The 22,830-nt window shown below is 38.9% G+C and overlaps 1 protein-coding gene across 2 annotated transcripts in view; it reads right to left on the reverse strand.

Moving 5' to 3' along the window:
• Positions 1 to 22,830, reverse strand: part of UST (uronyl 2-sulfotransferase) — a 153,205-nt gene that overhangs the window by 17,546 nt on the left and 112,829 nt on the right. For both annotated transcript variants that reach the window (XM_005518502.3, XM_088053561.1), the window contains 2 exons: positions 15,631 to 15,728; positions 13,334 to 13,491 (listed from right to left, as the gene is read on the reverse strand). In XM_005518502.3, the coding sequence (XP_005518559.2) occupies positions 13,334 to 13,491; positions 15,631 to 15,728 (256 nt within the window). The remainder of the gene's footprint in view (positions 1 to 13,333; positions 13,492 to 15,630; positions 15,729 to 22,830) is intronic.

Consider the following 22,830-nt stretch of genomic DNA (forward strand, 5'->3'; position numbering starts at 1 on the left):
TCATGCAGAGAGCTCCGTTTCCTCAATACATAATTTAAGCACTGACATTAAATAATGTCAATACCAGAAGTAAGGCAGATTTATCAGCTGTCTGAAGACCCTTTAAGGATGAGTCATGGCTACTGTGAAATTGGCAGTGCACTTATGGAACAGCAGGGAGTGGAAGAAAACTTAAAAGATAAAAATAAGGCTCTGATACCCAGAAAATATTTAGTGGTATTTAGGATAAAACAGAGTTTTTGGTGAATATTTTCATTCAATGTTTTAAATAAATTTGCTTTGACTATGCTGTCACTTCTGTCATGTCAAATTTCCACTAGCTTTTTGTAGATGTATATTATGTATCAGTCACCCGTTAATTCCACACTCTCATTTTATGTAACAGAAAAAGCATCTGTTGGTGCCCAAGCAATAAACCTCCAAACCTGGTAACATCCTAAAAGCCACAGGCACACAGCTCTGCAAAGCACCGTGGGCTCTGGCCGACTGTACACACCTGTGGCTCCCTGAATGCACCAAACTCTGCTGCAGCAACATCTGTGGCCCTGTCTTCCCTTCACACAGGCCCAACACAACCACTGGGCTCTCCCAGTAACTTGTGCTGCACTTCTTTCTAGTGAGAAAGAAGCAAAACCTGAAAGAGCCAACTCTTTCTGTTCTCTTTTCTTTGCCAAATCAAACAGTACTCTTTATCAATCTCCTTTTCCCACTTCCACTCCACAAATACCAAGAAATCAAATAATGTAGCTGATGAATTGGAAATGAATGGAAGCAGTCAAGAAGCAGGAGAAGCAGAGACAAAACACTTAGAGCACACAGTTTCTGCTCTAAGCCCTACATTTGCATGCTCTGCTACACTGAAGGTGTGATACCCATAATGACTTACAGGTACACGTGTATCCCAAGAACAGCAATACATCACACTGTAACACAACCTCACAGGCCCTTCAAAATTCAGTTGAAAGGAACAAAATGGAAGAAGACAAGCCTCATTCAAAATCTGCATTACACAAAAGGTATTACATAGAATCACATTGCAAAAGGCACAATAATAAGCTGTATTATTTTATCATTAATCTGTCAGAACACAATAAATTAGGTTTTTTTCCTGTGCTGGATGCATAGACCTGAATAATTCCATAGTTATAGGGAAGCAGCTCAGAAAAAAATAGCCATGAGGAAAGCAAACTGATGGTGAAGAGAGTATTTCAGGGCCTGAGAACAGAGCAGGAGTGCTTGCGTGGGCAGACAACAGAGGATGTTCCAGACTTTCAGCAAACAGCAGGGCAGGGAGGGATGAGTAAATGCTGGTATTTACTTGCTGTTTTAACCTAAGCAATTGGAGGAAGATAACAATTTAAGACACTGCCCCCTGGATAGCTTTAGTATTTCTCCCGAGTCTCCAATTATTATATTTTTCTCTCTCTTCAATATTCTTGTTTCCCCTGAGTATACACTGACCAGCAACTTGCATTCCCTGGAAATCCTCTCACTAGCTATCTGGAAAGAAATTCATGCTAGAGCGCATAACTTTTAACACGTAGATGTCTTTAAAACTACAAGTCATCTTCAGAAAGCAAATTGCACAGAGATGCATAAAGAATTCCTCCAAGACTTATTTTGGAGGCAAGTGAATTCAGTCAACTCACAAGCATCAACAGTAATTTCAATTCAGTAAGCATGTTTGGCATTCTCAAAACCTTCACCCAAACCACACAACCTCTTTGCACGTGCACTTCTTCTAAAAATATTTTTTCTTGGTCTGTTTTTGAGCTCACTTTTTGCCCTCGGCCTATATGATAAAAATTTTCTGGGTGAGCCCTGGAGAACTGAATAGACCAAACGCTAATTCTCATATGGAATTTATTTAGAGGGGGAGAAAAAAAAATCCCTTAAGTTGAGTAGTTACGTTATTTTGAACTGGTTTTATATTTTATGTGTATATAGTGGAGCTGGAATTTCAAGGCTGTCTTTTGTTTGCATTCATCATGAAACATTTGTTATATGAGCTGCTGCTACTGCTACCAAAACAGCTGCTGCTCACTGCTAGAAAACCAGAGGCCAACTCAACAGTTTCTTTCTTTCTATGGTAAGGCTAGCTAGAAGATGAGGCCTGGTGTGTCTGCAGGAAATTATCTTTCTTTGGCTTCACTGTCATCCTTGCCACCTTTTGCTTACCCAGAATGCAAACTTGAAAGAGAACGGATAAATCAGAACAAGAGCAGGCATGTTCTGATGCTCCTGAATCACCTGCCATTAAACACAAATCAGAACTACAGCTGTGTGAACTCCCTGCTTTGCAGCGAGGGCAGCACCTCAAATGTGAATGCCTTTCCTTCAGCTGCTCTTGCAATTCAGCTGGGATTTAACCCTTCTGTCCTGTATCATCATTTTCTGCCATCTGGGAAAACTGAGTCATGGCTTGATCTAGCTTCACACAAAAATTTCTTCTATAGGAGACTGTTTCCCTGTGCAGAGAAAAATGCCAACCCATCTGATAATCTGTGCGCTTTCCTACCAAGCTCCACACAGATCAGGACCCAGAGCATCTGAGGACTGCAACTGAGTGCTGAGGACAGACCTTCTCAACTGCTCACAAGCTGAATTTTAATGCTCTCCTTTGTTATGATTAGTAAACCACTTCTGGGTTTTTTTTGTTGCTTCCTGGTAACATCATATCAGCATTGACCTCTCTTACCTCTGTCATATCTTTTTAAGAGAACATTTATCCCAGGCTGGAGCACAGCCCCTGCAAGAGTTCCCTGTTTTTTTAAAGCAAGGGGGCACTATCAAACAATGAATGCCTACCTCTTCCACCAGCTTTATCCTGCAAGAGAACATTCTTTTTCCTATCCTGACAAACCGTTTTCTTAAAGAGCTTTGGAACAGAGATCTTGCTGAAATTCACACCTGTACCATCTCATATCCCAGTGCTTGCTGAGTCCTTAAAGGCAACAGTTTATTTTAGAAGTTTTACAAATGCCATACTGACTTTTCCCAACTGTTTATTAATCGCATCCTCTATTACAGTTCCTCCTGGTATGTCAATTTGATTCTTTCATTTGTTGTTGTCTAGGTGACAACTGCAGCCCTCTAAAAGCTTGGGAGTGATCTTAACTATTCTTCCAAAATAGCTGCTGATTGAATCAGGGAACACACCACAGAGTTGGCAATTTCAGTTTCTGAATCTGAATACTAGCTCTCATAGCAGCATCTCTAACACTGCCAAGGAGTAAAGACAGCTGTGGAATAAAAAATGCCACACCCTAACACTTACCCGCATTATAGATGGCATCTGCAAGTAACTGAGAAGGTATTCAAATGGAGTGCAAATAGTACAAATCAAAATAGAAGATTTATAAAGTGTAGTAACAATTGTGGAAATGTTGGAGACAGACAAAGATAGAAAACTGGAGAGAAGATAGTAATAAAAGAACACAATGGGAATGCAGTTTGGAAGGGGAGGAAACTGGGACGATGAGCCTAGAGAGCAACAGAGGGGAGGATGCTCTTTCATGCTAGATTTGAAAATTTATGATTCTACTGTAAGAACACAAAAAAAGAAGAAAAATGTAATTTTAGCTGTATTTAGTAAAACTCTATTTTCTCACTATAGCTTCTTGGAGAGTAAATTTTCAAGGGGTACAGATCAAAAAGGCTGGGAAATTCCAACAAGGAAAGGAAGCAGGGAACATAACTCCAAGAAAGACTCTTGGAAGATCAAGGGGTCAGCTCTCCAGCACCATAATCTGCCTTCAGGGCAGGTAAAGCAAAGAGGTTCACAGGAAGGAGCACAGGCATGGTGTGAAGATGTGTTCAAGTGAGGAGTGATGGCTGGGAGACACTAGCTGAGAGTACCAGCTGTGTAGCAGCTGAGAGCTACACTGCAAACATTTACTTCATTTTAATTCTTACAATTTTGTCACCAAGAGCTGACCTTTGCACTTTGCTGAAATTCCTGTTACTAATTTTTTCCCTTCTTTTCTAATAGTAGCAAGTGTTCTTCAGATGATTTTAGAGCGCAATAAACTCTATCCTCTGGGAGCAAGTGATCCCTTTACAGATGTAGCCTGAGGATGTCTCTTCCCTGTCTCCCTGCCACTTCTCCCAGCTGCCCAATGTCTCGCTCTCCCTGACTCTTCTTGGTCACCTAGCCCTGATGCAGTTGGAAAAAACCCTTTTGGTGTTAGCTTTGATTCCTTTCACAAGTTGCATGCCAGAAAGTGCCTTGCTGTAATTTCACACCTAAGTTCTCAAAATTTATGCTATCTCATGTTTTCCTAATTTTAATTATTACATTTTAATTATTAGAACAGCTAATTTGCATCACTGTAAAAACTTGATATTAAATTGCAACATTTATGTGAAAATCTTAGTAATTCCTAAGGGATGGCTCCTTGTCTCTACTGTACAATAATTACGGTTACAAGTGTTTTAACAACTAAATTTCTTTTCTATAGCTACCTTACCCTTAATGTTTTTCAAAACATTTCTGAGCCATCAAAGACACTGGCTCATGGTACTTGCATTGTTCTTGCAAGATGCCTTGGGGATAAGAATAATCATTTTAACCTGCAGCACATTCTACCATTGTTACAGTGACTTAGTCTGAGAAAAAAAGTACAATGACTTTATTTCAAGACTGAAAATAAGATTATGCTCCTAAAAGCTAAGTGAAAGTCAGCTCTGTGATCTTGTTTCATATTGCTCCTGTATCTTCAACACCAAATATGCTTTGTTTTCAATTAAGAGGCGTTTCTCCTCAAACACTGGCCTTGAAAATATACTGTGGGACACAATGATAATTGAGCTAAATTCTCAATTGTTTTGGTCCTATTATTAATAGAATTTTTTTATATTCCAGCCTCAGCCACCTTGTGCAGCTTGCTTGTTTCCATATAGGTGAAATGAAGAATTGTTCACCTGGGAACAGAAGCAGGCCTGTTAACTGGGATTTAATGGCTTCTTCTGTATGCCTTCTGCTGCTTGGACAGAGGTCAAAGTTGTCAAAGAAACAATCTGCATAATCTGTTACTGCTGTAATTTTTGTTTAAATGCTATTTTTAAAGCAGAAGCAGTAACTGAGGTTTAGCTGAAATGCAGTAGCATTATGATTTTATTTACTAAGTTACTCAAGAAGGAATGAACTGTCATTGCAGGCTTTAACTGCCTGTCATTAAAATGTTTGTGGTATATTGTCATCAGTAACCCTGGATTATTTATGAGATATCACTAATGCGGTATCCAAATGGAGATTTCCTTCTGTGCTAGAGCTTTAACAAAGCTGGTTATCCATTTTGTGATACTAGGAACAGGAAATATTCAAAAGATGCTTTAGGCAATCAACCTCAGATGAGCAGCAGGAGCACACTTATAAACCACAACATCTTTAGTGACTGATATGCTCACTAGATAAATATGGCTGTTGCTTGGAAGATATCAGCACCAAGCCTTCAATCTCCTGACATATACCAAAAAAACACACGTGAATTCATGATGTGTGAGATGTAAGGTTGTTTGACTGGTCCCTTGGGATTTAGAACATAAATTAAGTATTGTTTTTACCGCAACACAGTATGAAATTACATCTTTGTGGGTTTAATCCTAAACCAGACAACCCATTGGTAGATCTGATGAAAGGAAGTCGAATGAAAGCAACATGAATAGGTCGGATGAAATGCAAAATCTGTAGGCTGAAGTCCTGGAATTGTACTAAAAGACAAAGATGTTGCATAGGTGCATAGGTGATAGGTGGTCTCAGTCTTCATAATCCTACAGATATACAGAAACTTTAGCAAGGGGAAACTCTGTTAATGATAGAGAGGCTCAGATGAGCATGCAAAAAAGTAAAATTTGTTTGGCTTCTGGTAAAGACTCTGCCATTTGACAGGAAAGAGAAATATGAAAAAGGTGGAGGAGAGAAATAGGGAAAAGGTAGCAGACTGCAGAGCACAAGCTCAGTATAGGCATGTATTATAGCTCAAAGAAAGGGAAGATTAAGTAATCTACAAAACATACTCAGCATGTATCTACAATACATTGCAGTTTGTCAGAGCCAGTCTATGAACTCATGTGTCCAGAAACTTTACTAGAAAAGGAACATTAGATCCAGGATTTTTCAAACAATGTTTTAAGGGAAAATGGACTTCACTTTCCCCTACAATTGATTCTGGGCAGAGCCTTTACAAATTCAACTCCCATGAAAATCCAAGCCTAAGATAAGGATTTAAAAATCAGTGCTGTAATTATCAAGAAGAGAAACTTCTTTGCCATAATCAGTGGCGAGATCTGGAAGGCAGCCAACATCCTTGAACACCAGAAGCACTGGGAAGGGGAACCATGGATCAACAGTAGCCTCACTCCTCATTTCTCTGGTTCATGAATCATGCCCACAGTCCTGGCCTGCCAATAGAAATTATGTAAATTTCTCACCTGATCTAAATGATGGTTGCTGGTGCTGCAGCACTTACCAAGTCAACCACTTGCTCTTGACTTCAAGAGAAAGCAGAGCCATAGCAATGTGTTTGGCAAATGGACATGTAAATCCCACTTCCCTGTACTGTAGGCTCACGGAACAGATACACCCAGACCAAGTGTCAATGTTGTGTCAGGGTGTCAGCTGCCTCACTTTTCATCTCAAAATGCCATTCATATGGGGCCACGAGATATATTTATAGGCAACTTCTCTGCTGTGTAACTATGCACACACGAGCTAACTCAATCTAACAAGTACATGCTAGCAAGGAAGAGTAAAAAGATAGGACTTGGGCCTGGATGTACACAGGCTCCATGTGGGTTGGAAAGCCATACCAAACTTGCCACACCTTTACTACTGATCACATTTTAGCAATGAGACTGATACTATCTTGGTAAATCTTTGGTGCCAGTTATGGTTTTCATTCCACACGCATATTATCTGGAGTAGCTTCACCTTCCTCAGCAGAACAAGAACCACAGCTGTTATAAGCTGTCAAGTTTTGCTTCAGAACTCACCACAGAGAAGTTCTGCTTCTGAGACAAATCACCCAAAGACCTAGTGGTTCTTTTGAAAAACACAGTCATGAGAAAGTCCAGAAGTCCTCAAATCCTTCCAAGAGCTCCTATTCTTAAAACTGCTTAGCTTATTCACAATAAGATTTCAAACAACAAAACATATTTTTCTTTTATGGGACTGAAGAAGAAAGGGTACTTTCAATGACTATCCTTATCACTCATTGGTGTATCCACTAACTTCAAGGCATCCTGGATCAGGCAGTCTGGTTTTGTCCCTGCTCCCCAGACCTTGTATTTTCATGGCCGAAGAGCTAGTTAATATATCTACAGCTTTTGATAGTACCTTCAGTTTTATAAAACAAACCAAGGAAAAGATTAGTTGTGCAGAATGTCCTAGATGCTATCGACCTAGTAAAAAAATAAATGTCCTCGGGGATATGCACTGTGACTCTTCCTCTTTCCCTGCCCGTCTTGCACACAGAGAACAGGGAATTTGTTTTACAAGAAACAAAAGTACAATTAAACACTTCTCCTAGCTCTTAAACTGTGTGTTTTAGCATTTACGTGGTTTTATAGCATTTCGCTATGCAATATTGAAAGTTGAGACTTCAGAGGGAGAAGAAAAGAATGGTCTGTTCGTGCTTTCTATTTTCAGAACAGGATGTTGGGTGATAAGAAAACGCCACCCAGGCAGAATGTAAATAATCCACGTGTGCTGTTAGCGCTGGGAGCGCCGCACACATGGGCACATCGCTCCACCTGCTGGACAAAGCTGCTCTGCTCACACACACAGGACACCTCTCATCAGAGACCTGAACACATGCTCCCCAAGCGTTACACAGGTAGCTGCTTCCCAAGTCCAACCTCATGTTTTGCCTCCACGTGAAATTTAGAATTCTCCTATCCTGCGGTAAAGTTTAATAGTCAGTGATTCCTGTTCAAAGTATTACTTAGGGAAAACATAAAGCTCCTCTAGAGTGCAAGGCAAAAGAAAAGACAGGGTATTTGGCATCTCCAAAGCTTTTAAACATTTGAACGTGTTTGAAACTTTAGAAGTGATGCAAAAAACATCACAAAAAAACCTCACCACAAAACCCCTCAGTATTTAAATTAAAACGAATCCATGCTGATTTTATTCACCCATCACGAGTGCAGGTGGCTTGCAGGAGAGAGAAGGGTTGGGCACTTAAGCACAGGAGATGAGCCAGTGTATTCCCTTTCCATTTACCAGTCACAACCCTCTCCAGAAAGTGCAGCTCACAAGAAGCCAGCAGAATAAGAAGCCTCATAGAATTTTCCTAATTTTTTCTTTACTTTCATTTTGTGTTGAACAAAGGCAGAATATAAAAGATGATAAGATGTTACTGTTTAAAGACACTCCACAAAAAGCACTACCTCCTTCCACCAGAGTCCTATGATCATTTCTTACTCCAAGTTTTTGCTCTTGGAGGTGGTGCCTGTAGACACATTCACTACAATTTCTCAGAGGTAAAACCCCCTTGGTTTCTGAACTTTTCCAAATGAATGGCATCTGAACCATCTGAAGGCTCGTCCCACCTTCAGTGCTGGCCTGGCACAGGACTGATCTTCAGCACAGTGCAAAGACTGCTGAGCTTGACTGCACCCTTTTCCTAACTCCATCAAAAATGCTCTGTTTCTCAGGACCTCAGCTCTGCAATAAAGACAAATATAGGCAGTATCTCTCTCCTTACTGGGTTTGAAGACAAGGGGAAACTTATGAATAGAAAATGTCAAGACTGTATCATTACATTCATGAACATAGTGGATTTAAAAAATTAGAGGGTTTATATTACTTGGGATAATATTACCACTACAGCTAAAAACATTCCCTGTAAATGCAATTCATAAGAGAACCAAATTTTCATGGCATTAAAAAAAAATTACACTTTATTTAAACAATATATTTTCTTTCAGATGACAGTGTGAGTTATTTCATTGCACTCAATAAAATTCACTGTCTGAAAAGCTTAAAGTCAGTCTTCTTGTTATAGAGTAAGACCTATACATTCTCCATGCTAAATGCACCTTTCAGGAAACAAAGCGGTTTTTTCCTGGTATTGGGAAGAAGTGTTTTTATAGGGCTTCTGGTGCCAAAGAAAATTTATGAACTCCCGCAGAGAGTTGTGAGTATATGGCTTATTTCTGAGGTGATAAAATACCATTTAATTGCTTATTGTTTTACACTGGATGCTGTTAAATTTTACCCCATGCCACAGAAGTTGATAAGACAGAAGAAAACTCTGTTTTGCTGAGTATAGTACATATTTTTTTGTCTCTTAAAAACGCCAAAGATATGAAACTCATGTGTGTCCATTAAAAAAACCAAAAACCTGTGTAAGTATTCTGTGTTCTGGCTACCAGCCAGGTTACAGAAGTGAGCTATAGCCAGCAAAATTGAACAGGACTGACCACTTCTTTTTTTCCTTCAGCCCCTGAGAGTGAGGAGAGATTTTACATGTCAAGTTCTGTTATAACTATTTCAGGCCTTTCAAAAAGTTAAAGAATACTTTCAAATTCTGTAATAAATATAATCTAAGGCTCTGCAATTGGATCCTATCTGCTTCAACACTGGGGAAAAAAGACAAAATTTTGAGCAAATTTTACTGTGTTAGCAAAGCAAGTTATCAAAAACAAAAAATATTTTTGAAATTTGTTCTACCCATCTATTCATCATCTACTGATTTCACAGTCTGCTGCCCCCATTCCTGCCCTTTTAATCCCTTGTCAAAGCCAGTTTTGGCTGTCAAGACAAGTTTGTAAATTTGTACAAGATAGACATCAAAAAAGAGAGTCCTTTTGCAATTCTTGACTTGGTATTAATATTAAGATAATGCTTAATTTCAAGGAGGAGTGGAGACACAGAAAACCAGGAAGCCCATAGCTTTAAAGTATTGTACAAGATAAAACCAGATTGGTTCCAGTGAAAACTTTAGCACCACAAAGAGGTTTCACATTTTATTACATGTGGTTATAAAACACAAAAGTCAAAATATTTGGCATATGGGATAGCTGAATGCAACCTTTTTGTTAATGCAATGAAGGAATAAACCTTCCTAGTGTCCTTTGACATTAAAATTTTTTGTCATGCTGAATTGCCAAGTTTTTTTAACTTTTTACCTTTCTTCACAGGTTCCTTCTGCCAGCTTATATCAGACAAATCATTAGCATCAGCAAGAAAAGTACTCGATTCATACTGCTTTAAGCAGTTACCTGTGTCATCAGGTATACAGACAGACAATAGCTTTCTGATGAAAATGCCACACTAACTTATTTGATCATAGAGCTGCAGTTTTAATTATCTGCTTCAGAACAACAGCAGAAAAATGTTTTTGAAGGTAAAGCAACTACAGACTTTGTTTTCTCCTCAGAGAACACTGAGCTAGAGCTTCTTGATAAATATTATTATAGTGCTTCAGATGAGAAATTTCCCTACAGACACAAAAGAAACAGAGAACTTTGAATATGGCCTGCACAGTTCAAAGGAGCAGAGATGAGGAAAAGTTTCTAAATTTCCTGATTTCTGTATTATCAACTTATACTAAAGGTTTCCAATACTAAGAAGTTTGCTTAGATGGGAGCTACAGTGATCTGGTGACAATCCAAAGCACCTGTAATGAGAGAGTCCCAACTTCAGGAAGAAGGGGTTTAACCCACAACTCCTGCAGAAGTATCTTAAATGCACATGTGATATTATGGGTTTGATAACATCAGGCATTTTGCTTCCTACAGCAGGAAGGTGCTTTTAATACAGTTTAGATTAATGGTGTTGGTGGGACAGCAATCACATGTTTCCTACTGTGATTTCTAATCTCTGTCATCCACTAAAGCAACACTGAATTGAAACTGTCTTTCTTCAGCTACTTTTTGCTTAAAGGCAGCTCTACAAATCCAGTTTCTGAAATATTATTATTATTATTATTATTATTTAACTGCCTGTTGCAAGTGGACTCTGGTGCAGATATTCACAGATCTGGAAGTGAATCACCTTTCTGTACATGTTCTTCATTGTGTTTTCCTCATATTATTACATGCAGCTGACAAAAAATAAAGTTCTAGAAAAACTTTCCTTCTTAATGTGGAAAGAGGAAAGACTGACATAAGAGAATCTCAAGCGGAGCAGCAGGTTAGCAGACAATACTGTAAACTGCATAGATTTATGCAAGTGTTAGTTGTAACAAAAGGTCACTTTTGGCCCAAGTTATCTGCTGCTTTGTGTGACCACCACACAGCTGGCAGAACAGCAGGTCTTCTTCCACATGCTTCATATGCAACAGCAGAGGGTGTTGCAGATCAACAGAGGTCTAAGATGCCCTGAGGAGAACAATGTAGGATTTCTTACACACACTGCTTGAATATTTTATATTTTTTGGCTGATTCTGTTAAGGGATTTTTTTTCTGTAAGCATTAGCACCAACTCAGAAATAACCAGAAAATAATTATTATAGAAAAAAAAAATCCTCAAACATATGCATGTATGAAAAAAGGAGGCGTTAACTTAAGGAAACTGTTTTCTTACTAATATGCCCTGTCAATAAATGAATGGGAAAGATAAAATAAAGGTTTAATCCACCCAGGGAACACTGATGGAAAGTAGTGAATCTTTAGACATGACACAAGATCCGTCTTTCACATGAAATCCCAGAGGAAATCACTGTCCTGTAACAGGTGATCAAATTTTCTCCAAATACTTGAAAATACACAGAAAGATTAACCAGCACTTAATGATTCTGGCAGATTGCTTATTTCCCACCTGACGATTTCTAGGGCACCATGATGAAAATCACAACCCTGCGTGCTGCTAATTAGCTTCCCTCATTGTAAAAGAAGTGAAAATACATGATGCACTGAACAGCTGAAGAAGTCATATAAACTCAAAGAAAACTCTCATGGCAGAGAGCATATCCTTCTATTGATACCCCTGCCTTTTTTTTGTGTAACATCCCTATGGGGAAACCTTTGAGACCAAACTGTGCAAACCTTTAGGATCACTTCCACATACTACAAACATAGGTATTTGTATTTTTTAGTTTATAAAGATAAGGAAAATACCTGATCCCAAATTGGGCATTGCTCTTACGTCAGTACAATACTCTCAAGTCTGTTATTAAGCAAAATTGCTCTATTGGCTGGATGTGGCACCACAAAGTTACACTCCCACCTTCCAAAGAGCTGCCTTAACTGCCTGATTGCAAGCAGGCAATGACCCACTGCAAGCATGTTCAGAGAAAGAATGCCATACTTTCCCTAGTACCTGTATCACAGCTAAATACAGAATTTCCAAAGATGTATCTTCAAAGAAGGGTTTGGTGGGCAGTCACACACAAATCCCAGTTATGGACAGAATCCCATAATTTCTCCAAAGTGACTGACAGCTGTAATAGCTGTTCTCAGTCAGAAGCTAAATTCAATTTTTGTTCCATGTGCTTTGAATATAAAGCTTGGTACAAAATACACATATTAATGGCTGTAGGCATTTCACACTAACAAAAATGCAACTGAGTCACAAAGGAAGAAGGGAAGTTTTACCCCTGCTTGGTGCACACAGAGTTGATGTGCCAGTCAAATGCAAGCAAGAAATCAATTCTACTGGAATGACATGCACAGCCCTCCAGAAGCATCATATTTATTTTTAGGAATAGGACACAAGACTGCCTTTTAAAAAAGTCAGCAATAAATGTTGGAGGGATGGATTGATGTTGAGAACCCTTACAGATTGACCATGGGGGGCAAATTAAGGAGTAGACTGAGTGCTCCCCATTTTCATTTCTCTACTCCAATCTCCTAAGTATTTTTCCTCAGCATGCCTTGTATTGGAAGCGCTGTAAATGCACATTCGTCTTTGAATTTTACTTAAACTCAGCTCAACTGAAGGTTCATTTTATTTCAACTCATAGTCAAGGCTGAGGGAAAATAAGTAACTTGGTCCTGGAGAATATTCCAAGTGTCCAGCTCCCAAAATCATTTCTTGAAGGTTTACTTAAGTACATATTGCTCACATCATTTTCACAATATTTTGACAGTATTATTTGAGAACTGAGTATGACACAATTAAAAGAAGAAACCACTCCAGTGGAAAATGGGTAGCTTTCTGGCATGTGGGAAGATCACTCAGCAACAAGTGCTTGCAAGGAAAGAAAATCACACAGTAACATTAACGATACAAGTGGAATATGTGACCTTCCCCTATCATCAAATCTGCTCCCTAAAAGGGAGATAAACTTCTTCATTGACTGAACAAGAGAGAAACATGTACCCTGCAGCAGCTATGCAGATTTAGCTGAAGTTTCCATAAGAATAGCTTTTTAATGGAAAAAGTTACCTGGATTTTTGTAGATGTTAAGCACATCCTTGAAATAATGAGGTAAGAATCTTTCTAATAAAAGCAGCACATCCTCCAACTCCTCCAGAATGCCCACAAGCAGAAAATTTTCATTAACGTTCAGCTTTGCTCTTTCAAGGGCCCATTCACCAGGCTCCCTGTATGGAATGGATGGGGGAAGACGGAGGAGGGAAAAAGAAAAGTTTAAATATGCATTTACTTCTCAAATTCAAACCAAGAACACAAGTGAATAAAAAATACATTCAGTCCTATACTTAGGACAAAAAAAGGCCCTCCACCAAAGCCAAGTAGCTTACTGAGCTTTTTCACGCAACATCAAAAATTGGATTGGCATGTAAAAACAGGATCACATTAAAAGGAGGCTAATCACTGTGTGAAAGTACTCCATTCTGAAGATATCTTTTGCCAAGTTGTTTATAAGCTCAAACTTATGAACTTTGGTATTTCATCTTGGAAGCACAACCCGTCTGACAGGAAGAATGACTGCCCTTGATGTTGGAAGGTGCTGAGGGGTGGTGGTGTCCCTGAGCTACATCAGGAGAACTGTTGGGACCAACCACTGCTCGCTGTTACTCAGTAAATCCTACACAGGACACAACCCACTTTGTCCTTCATTTTTACTTTTACCAAAGTCTCCAGGAGTGTTCTGTTCACTGTCATTACCCCTGGTTGCCTTGCAGCTTTGCAAGGCAAAAGGATTTGCATTTTTTTGCTGTGACTGATACTGGTTTTGAAGAACAGTTGAGGGTTCTTCTGTCTTTTTTCCCAGCAGGAGAAGCTGGCAGGACTTGACTACATTTTTATGCTTCTCTGTTTCCCAAAAGCACGATGTAGTTAGACAACCATATGAATCCTAAATTCCGTATAATAATTCATATTACTTATGTTCTGGAAGCAGCAGCCATCATTCATACTGACATGGGATATAATGCCAGGGGTCCCAAGCTAAAGGAAATCAGTTTCCCACACTGCCTAGGAGTAGCTGTAAATCACACCTTTTCCCTGACCTCATTAGGTTAATGCAGACCCTATGCAACAGTGAATTTAACATCTGTCTGAAGCTCTCTCCGTGTCAAGCGGAAAAGCTTACTACTTTCCACTCCTGCTAGAACAGACTTGTAGCAGGTTTTTCATGCTCTACCACCTTCTGTGCACTGATCTGTTTTCTGGAAAAGCAAAGTGTCCTAACAAACACTATAAGCCTCCTGCTTGTAGCTCCTTATCAGACTAAGAAGTAGCTGAAGGAACTGCAAGGGCATGACATGAGCCAAATCTACAAGGTACAAAACAGTACTTCAGTATTCTGCTTGGGAACCTCACAGAGATTTTGGGAAAGTATTTACGCATGTGACTGTTGTTAATGGGATTACTCACACATGCAATGTGCGATCATAAGCATTTGCAAATAAGGCCAAAATACGTTAAAAAGAAAGTGTAATGAAAATTAAGTCATTAATCTGTTTTGTAATGAAAATGTTTTGTTTCTTATACATAAACTCTCTTCAGCAGAAAAAAATAAGGCAGGATTTTACAACATAGATATTTAGAAATTAAGACAGAAGAAGTAACACATTTTCACTTGTTATTACTGCTACAAGAAGTACGGCTTTTCAAAGAAATTCTGGAAAATGTGCAGTTGTTTCATTATGGAGAAGCCTGAATAATACAGAAACAAAACACCTTGAAGTTGAACACACCTAATAAAGAACATTTGTTACCAAAAATACAGAAGTATTTTAAACCAAGAAAGTATTTAAAATTATTCCTATATTATTGCACAAAAAATTTACTATGGTATCAGTAATGCAGCAATATTAGAATGGCATACACAGATGTTAAAAATGAGGTAACTCAATTAAAGCAGTAGAAGACTGCATTTTACATAGTTTTAAGCATGAATATGGTTTCTTACATGGACACAGAAACATGTATTCTTCATATAGACCTGATACAAGCATCTGAGTAAATCAAAAACATGTATTAGAAAATTACAGTGCAGATAAAATGAGTAACCCAGAAAAAAAAAAATCTACATAAATACATTCATATTTGATGAATTATTCATACTATAAATAAAGAAAAAAGAATAGTGCTACATTTGCCATGCCCTCCCTACTTCAAAATATATGCATGCAATTACCACGAACAGTGATATATTCCCTGTACTTTTATTTTTCTCTTGTACTTCAAATAATGCCATTCTTTATTACCAATTTCTGACAAAATGTTGGCAGTAGCTATTGCTGAACAAATTGAAATACCTCGCATATATTTACCTGCATCTTGGATGCTGTCCACAGAAATATGGTATGATGTAAAATAACCTGGGATTAGAACATTCAGGGTAGTTTTCAAGGATACATACATTAATGTCCTGTGGGGGAGGAAAGAAAAAAAAAAAACACTGTATTTTCCTTTCTCTATTAGCAACCATTTTCTTTATCTCATACTTTTTATAGTCGTCTCAGGGTCAAAGAGTTGTGCTGAAGCTATAAAAGATATCTTAAAAGTCATCTATTGGTCCATTCATCTACTTCTAAATATCAGCAGGGGAAACAAAAACCTATTTTGTCCAAGAATGCACAAAGCAATTTTTCCTCCTTGCTGCAAACCCCACAATTATTATATTGAAATTACTGTATGACTCAAAATGGGACACATTAATCAGCTTTCATACTGAGCAACATTTTAAATATTCAGAAGATTATTTTCAGATTCTTCTTTTTTCTAAATACACCCTGAAGAAAACCTGAAGTATCCAGAATAAATAAAATTGAGACAACAATTATTACCTGGTCCCCTCCCCCTCCTTTTTTTACATTCTGCTGCATTCAGTGACTGTAATTTGTATATCTCACTCAGTATTATCACATACATCACTTTTGGTTACAATTCTGTAAACTTCTCAGATTTTCAGAACTGAACTGTGCAAACCCTACTGAGAAAAGGGGTTATTAAAAAGTATTTATCATTTTCATGAAATATCATTCATCAAATTAGAAGCTATTTATCATTTTTCAAAGACTAGGCATAGCTACTAAACCCAGAGGAACTGCATTACATTTATAGCTTTACTTCAGCACAATAATAAGCATGTGGGATTGAATTCCGTTACCCTTATTTAATCTAATACAGCCTTACTCTGCAAGCAGACACACCCACTCCAGAGACATACAGTGCAAAAAATGGGTGAGACAACAAAAGCAAGGATGGAAGGATCTCACCTCTGCAGAATCAATCTTCATTGTTATTTAGATATGTGCTTTCACAATGCTATAGGCGCTATACAAATCAATACCAAACCAACAACTAAACAAATGCATATTTTATCAAGTAAATAAAACGTGATAGAGAACATTCCACAAGACAGATGTGCTTGGCAGCATGGAAAATATAGACAGCACCCCCTGCTCTCCCAGGGCAAGGCAGGGCAGGGTACAGGCCTCCAGCCACAGCATCTGCATCTAAGGCCTCATCAGAGAAAAGCTCTTCCCAGAACTTCAGTTCTCTCACCCAACCTCATTACATCCCCACTGGGTCTGTAAGCCTTTTAAAGTACATTTCTGATTCCTACTCTGTCTCACACTTATGTGAATCCAACTTTACAAGCACACCAGAAGACCCTGGGCTAGGAAGTAAATCACATGGTGAGGAACCATTAAAGAAAACATAAAAATTGCCAACTGGGATACAAACAATCCATTTCCCCTGCTCCCCACAGTATATTCAGGGTTTGCCTTAAATACATACCAGATTATTTATGGTCATGACCTGAATTTTGACATTAAAGGCTCTGAGCTGAAGCTAACCCCCATTCTGCATACTATGATTACTAAGACATCTTTCTGTGGATGCATAGATTGGACATGCAATGTGTCCCTCCTATCATCCCAACAGCATTTTTTAACATGAATTACAAATTGTACTTCTTTAAAGGCTTATCGTGCTTTAACTACAGACATCACCAGAGATGTTTTCAGTGATATATATTTTTTGTTTTCATAAGAACCTAAAGACCTGCAATGAATTAATAAATTGCTTGGATTTTAAAAAACCTGAAATATTGCCCTGGCAATGCTTAAAATTATGTCCAAGCTGGCTTGCCCTTGATAGGTTAGATGGAAGGTGGGTAGTACACCTACATAAGACTCAAAAATCTGTAGCAACACCCAGCTAAGAACATTACCTCTTTTCTCACTCTCATACAAAGGTGAATGGACATTAGCTCCCAACAAAGAAGCTTACCATTTCTTTGCAAGAGTAATGAATATGGTGAGCCAGAAAATATTCCCTGAGGTGAGTATCAATACCCAACACAAAAGTGTAACCAGGACCTTCTTGTAATTGTGAAAACAATATTTGATTCACATGGCCTGAGAAACATCTGTATAATAAAAGCAATGTAAATTCATTTGGAATTGAAAATCCTGAAACTGCAGGAAAACCCTGCAGCTTTAACAATTAAACATTTGATACTAATTCAAAAAGAGATTTTTAGTGTTCTTTGTAGGCTACACTGATATAGGATTACTGAAACAACCAGACTGGCTCTAATGTAATCTTCCCCACTCCTCGCTGATAACTCAAGGTTGAAGACAAAGGCCAGGTGAGCTTTCATAGAAACCTACCATCTTTTGCCACACAAGGACATGCACCTCGCCCTCCTGACACCAGAAGCATGAGGCTTTCTCTGCAGTAGAAGCACTGTCCCTTCCCAGGCTTTGTTTACCACCACTGTTGTGGTCTGTATTCCAGCTGCTGGATTGTCCTCGTGCATTTGCAGTACCCACTCACTCCATGAGATGTGAAATCGGTTTTCAGCCAAAAAGTGGGTGATAGAAAGGTCAGCCTGAGGTGTGCTAGACATTACAAAACTTAAACACACCTACAGGAAGATACGTTTTGGTGCTCAGGAACTTCTGGGTTTTTTCCAAGCATGGAAATCCAAGGTGAAATGACATTATTCAAGGCAGTGATACTCTGCTATCCTAAGCAACATTAATGAAGCTACATCTCCCAGTAAGAGAAGATACTTTCTCAGCAGAACACAGATCTTTCAGGGCAGAAATATTTCTATCTACAAGGCGACAATGACAAAAATTTGCAAGGTGAGAGATGACAACCTTGCTCATTTAAATCACTGGAGAAGTCTTGTAAAAAAATTATTTTAACAGTCTGGAAAAATACAGATGGAAACACACAGAGCTACTTTGATCATAACCTTTCATAATAAAGAAAGCAGTATTTTATTTTATTCTTTAGCTCCTGGCTATACAGTTCATATCACTCACATCCCACTGGGCTTGTGTCTTTAACAGCGCAGTGGGAGGCCTGGGAATCAGTCCTGCAGCTCCAAGTAACAACAGAAACTGTCCTTCTTTTAAATAGTACTATATTTTTCTACTGATGCAACAATTTTGTCTGGAAAGTTAAACTGGTAATTTCTGCTTCCTTCTACTGTAAAATTGTCTTTGAAATAAAAAGCACAACGTGCCTTAATCCTTTAATCTTTCAATGAGTCAGACTACTGATCTATCAGAAATATATCAAAGGTGTATTATTAATATGTTTTTTGAGATTAATAATAAACAATTTCATTTTCCATGGTGAGCTCATACGTGCTAGAAGAGGAAGTCAGCACCTGATTAAAAATATTTAATAGAATCATTGAATCATCAGGTTTGGAAGAGAACTTCAAGATTATTTAGTTTGACTACCAACCCAGCATCACCAACAACATCCTTAAACCCCAAGTGCCACATGCAGATGCCTCTTGAACACTTTCAGAGATGGTGCCTATCATTTCCCTGGGCAACTTATTCCAACATCTAATACCTTTCAGTGAAGGTTTTTTGTTTTCTAATATCTAATCTGAACCTCAATCTTGCAGCTTAAGGACATTTCCAACCATCCTTTAATTTCCTCCTCATTAAAACTCCTTTCAGGTAGCTGTGGAGAATGAAGGGCTACAAAATTCCTTGGGGAATTTTAATGCTATCACAAAAAGAGCAAATTTAAAAGTGTTCTTTTGTAGAGCAATTACTAAATAAGCAATTTACTGAAGTTAATGTCTTATGACAAATACTGTACCATATAGAAAAAGATGTGACACAAGATTTTAAAACTTTTTTCCCTCCTAATACAAAATCCTAAGAGTACTGATAGAAATAAAAACTTGATTTTTATCCAGTAAAAGGAGCACCCAAATTTAAAAAAAAAAGGAAGAACAATAAAAAAAATAATCTTGGGTTTCAAGGCATTCCTTATTTTTTGATTATCTGTGTCTCAACCAAAAATTACAGAAACACCATATTTTGTCCTAGATGCATTACAATTATTAGTAGCCCTGACAATTTAAAATAAGGAATCATAACTCAAATACATACATGCCTTGAAAATAATTTCTATTCCATTTCCATCTGTTCACCTGTGGAAAAAACATCAAAATATCCTTTCTTTCACAATCAAAACAAAAAATACACATCCTCTTTCTACGCCCTGTGAGATAGCACAACTTCTGTGAAACCAGGAGACCTTGCTCACAGCCCAACAACAGTGCATGCTCCTTCAGTCTGAAGAGTGAAGATGTGGGGGTGTGTCAGCAGCAACCTAAATTTCAAGTTTTCATAAAAGGAAATGAAATAAAAAGATGTGGAAAACCAGTGACTGAGCCCAGTCTAGGGTGACCTCTCCTGCTTACAAGGCTGTTCTTCATACACCACTACAGTCAGCTGTGCAGTCTAGTCCTCAGTGTTGCCAGCCAAGGAAAATTCTTCCACTCTTCTGAGAGCCACCGAGAATCCTCTCACAGCTTATAAAGTGTTTACTCATATAGTTGGTGTTTGTGAAGAGGTCAAACTGACCATTACATCCTGAGGATAACACTGCATCATGTAAACTGAACAAAACCACACTACAAAAACCCTAACAAAATTCCCCACCTTTTCTGGCCAAGGTAGGGAGCTCTGGGTGGCCTTGGAGTGATTGGAAGGAAAATGTAAACATGATGTATCAGAAAAGGGCTTGTGAGTACAAATATGACATGAAAGAAGGAAAAGCACAACTTCTGACTTTGGAAGGCTGCACGAGGACACTGAAAAGTCAAGGTATAGTTGTCATGAAGGTTTCCAAGTAGAAATGGAACTTACTAAATCTTATTTAGGAGCTTAAACTATGTACACATTTTAATGAAACATAAGATACAATGCAATACATTTTCAACCCTAGTTAGAGACAGTTTTACTTCACCAGGTGATATTTAATGTTTCTATTCAATCTCAATGAAGTATTTGGATAACTAGAGCCACACAGCAGCAAGATCAGTTATTTCTTTCAAATACATTTGGTATCTGTTTGTGCATCTATGCCAACAGCACAGGCAGCAGATTGCTGTGGGGCGGGCAGGTGCTGGGCATTGTTTCCCAAATCAGCATTGCCAACACAGACAGCCAAATGTTTCTCATCCTGTGCTACTGTGGTGGCACTGAGGCCCTCCAAGGTGGGGTGCCAGGTGGGATGGACTGTGCCAAACTGTGGGATAATTGTCCTCCGGAGCTGACAGCAAGCTGGACAAGTTTATTGGGACACCAGTGGCAGGCTGCAGAGTGAGCAGTGGGCATCCTGAGGAGAAGTTCCACAAGACGGCAGAGCAGATCCAGCTAACCCTAGAATGCAGGACTTCTATCCCCAGATGCCCCCCTGCACCAGCTGTGATTGCCCCTTCACTTCTGTGAGGCTCAGCCAGCTCAAAAAGCAACAGAAACCTTTTTTCTGTTCCTCCACTGCCTTCTGGTCTTCTAACAGGAGAGTGAACAACATGGGGCTAGCTCACATTAATGCCACCACAGCTCTCCCAACCTGCACAGGGTGACACAGGCCACAGTGGATGATTTCAGTCACTAGATTAATTTCTTTTACAGCCTTCCTTGGGCATCCATCCTCTATTGTCTGGGGTCCTTCACAGATTGCAGGTGGATCTCTGCTTCACCATGGACCTCCATGGGCTGCAGGGTGACATCTGTCTCACCATGGTCTGCACCATGGACTGCAGGGGAATCTCAGCTCTGCTGCTGTAAAACCTCCTCCCTATCCTTCTGCATCGACCTTCCTGTCTGCAGAGATGTTCCTCTCATATACTGTCACTCCTTTTTTCTCTAGCTGCAATTGTTCCTGTGCAGTAACTGCTTTCCTTTCTTAAACAGACCATCCCAGAGGCACTACCACCATCACTGAAGGGCTCACCCGTGGCCAGCAGTGGACCCATCATGGTACTGGCTGGCATTAGCTCCACTGGACATGGGGGATTCTTCTGCAGCTTCTCACAGAAGCCACCCCAGTAGCCCCTCTGCCCTCCTACCACTGCTACCAAAAGTTTGCCGTGCAAACTCAATACATTTCTGTAAAGGATAATTCTAGGGTTTCTTCCAATTGACTTTCCAATTTCTTCTGGTAAAATGCATGTTTTTACTTTCCCCACCACCACATAAGTAAATAGGCTGCCAAGTTTAATTCCCACTTTTTTTTTTTTTTGCCTGGGCTAATTTGCCTGGACTCTTTTGCCTGGGCTAATTTGCCTGACTTTTCAGCCAACAATGTATTGAGCTCATCTTTCTGGCATCTTACAAGTGAAATGGCAGCTAACAAAACAGCATCTTCTGCTAACCATCTACATTTTCATTAAGTGCAGACATAAGTTATTCATTCATATACAAAGTTTTGCTGGCATTGACATAGCCAAAGTGATGAACTATGCACACAATGCTACTGTTTAGATGTGACAAACATGAAACACATTTGTATATCATTATTTTCTAACTTAAAATTACGTACATCACAGAAATACATAGGTGGATATATTTCTCTCTTTTCTGTTATCAGAAATCATGTTAGCAATTTGTCAAAGATAAGTTTTACTGGTACAAATGGAATCACTTCATAGTTGTAAGCAGACAATATCTTTCTTTTCCATTACTTTTGTATTTTTTCACCTCAAAACATCTTAGTACGGGAAATATATTTTAAAAAAATAGAAAGAAATTGCCAAAAAAAGGGCAAGTGGCTGCCAGCTGGAAGCAGTGTGTAAGCATTAAATAACCATCCTGTTATAGAGGGCACAGATCCAGGGAAGACCAAAAATGAAGATCATTATACTGTAATCAAGAATGAATCCCACTGGCAACTAACAGCAGGGAGACAGTACATCTGCTAATTCTGTTTACTAACATTTCTTCATAAAAGAACTTGGAAAATTTTTCTGCTTGGATGACAAGCTTTAATAAAATCCATTAGGGATGGCACATTGAATCCTGCAAATGCCAAGCAGGAAATACCCACCACCTCAAGGACTTTTCAGCCCTCCTTAATGGAGGGCATGTGGTCTCTAGCAAATTGATGCCTTTCAGAAAAACAGCAAGTCATAGAATGGTTTGGGCTGGAAGGGACCTTAAGATCACCTAGTTCCAAAGCCTCTGGCAAGG

The sequence above is a fragment of the Pseudopodoces humilis genome, chromosome 3 (assembly GCF_049639895.1).
Source record: "Pseudopodoces humilis isolate 2021_Gansu_Grassland_sample_001 chromosome 3, ASM4963989v1, whole genome shotgun sequence".
Lineage (NCBI taxonomy): Eukaryota > Metazoa > Chordata > Aves > Passeriformes > Paridae > Pseudopodoces > Pseudopodoces humilis.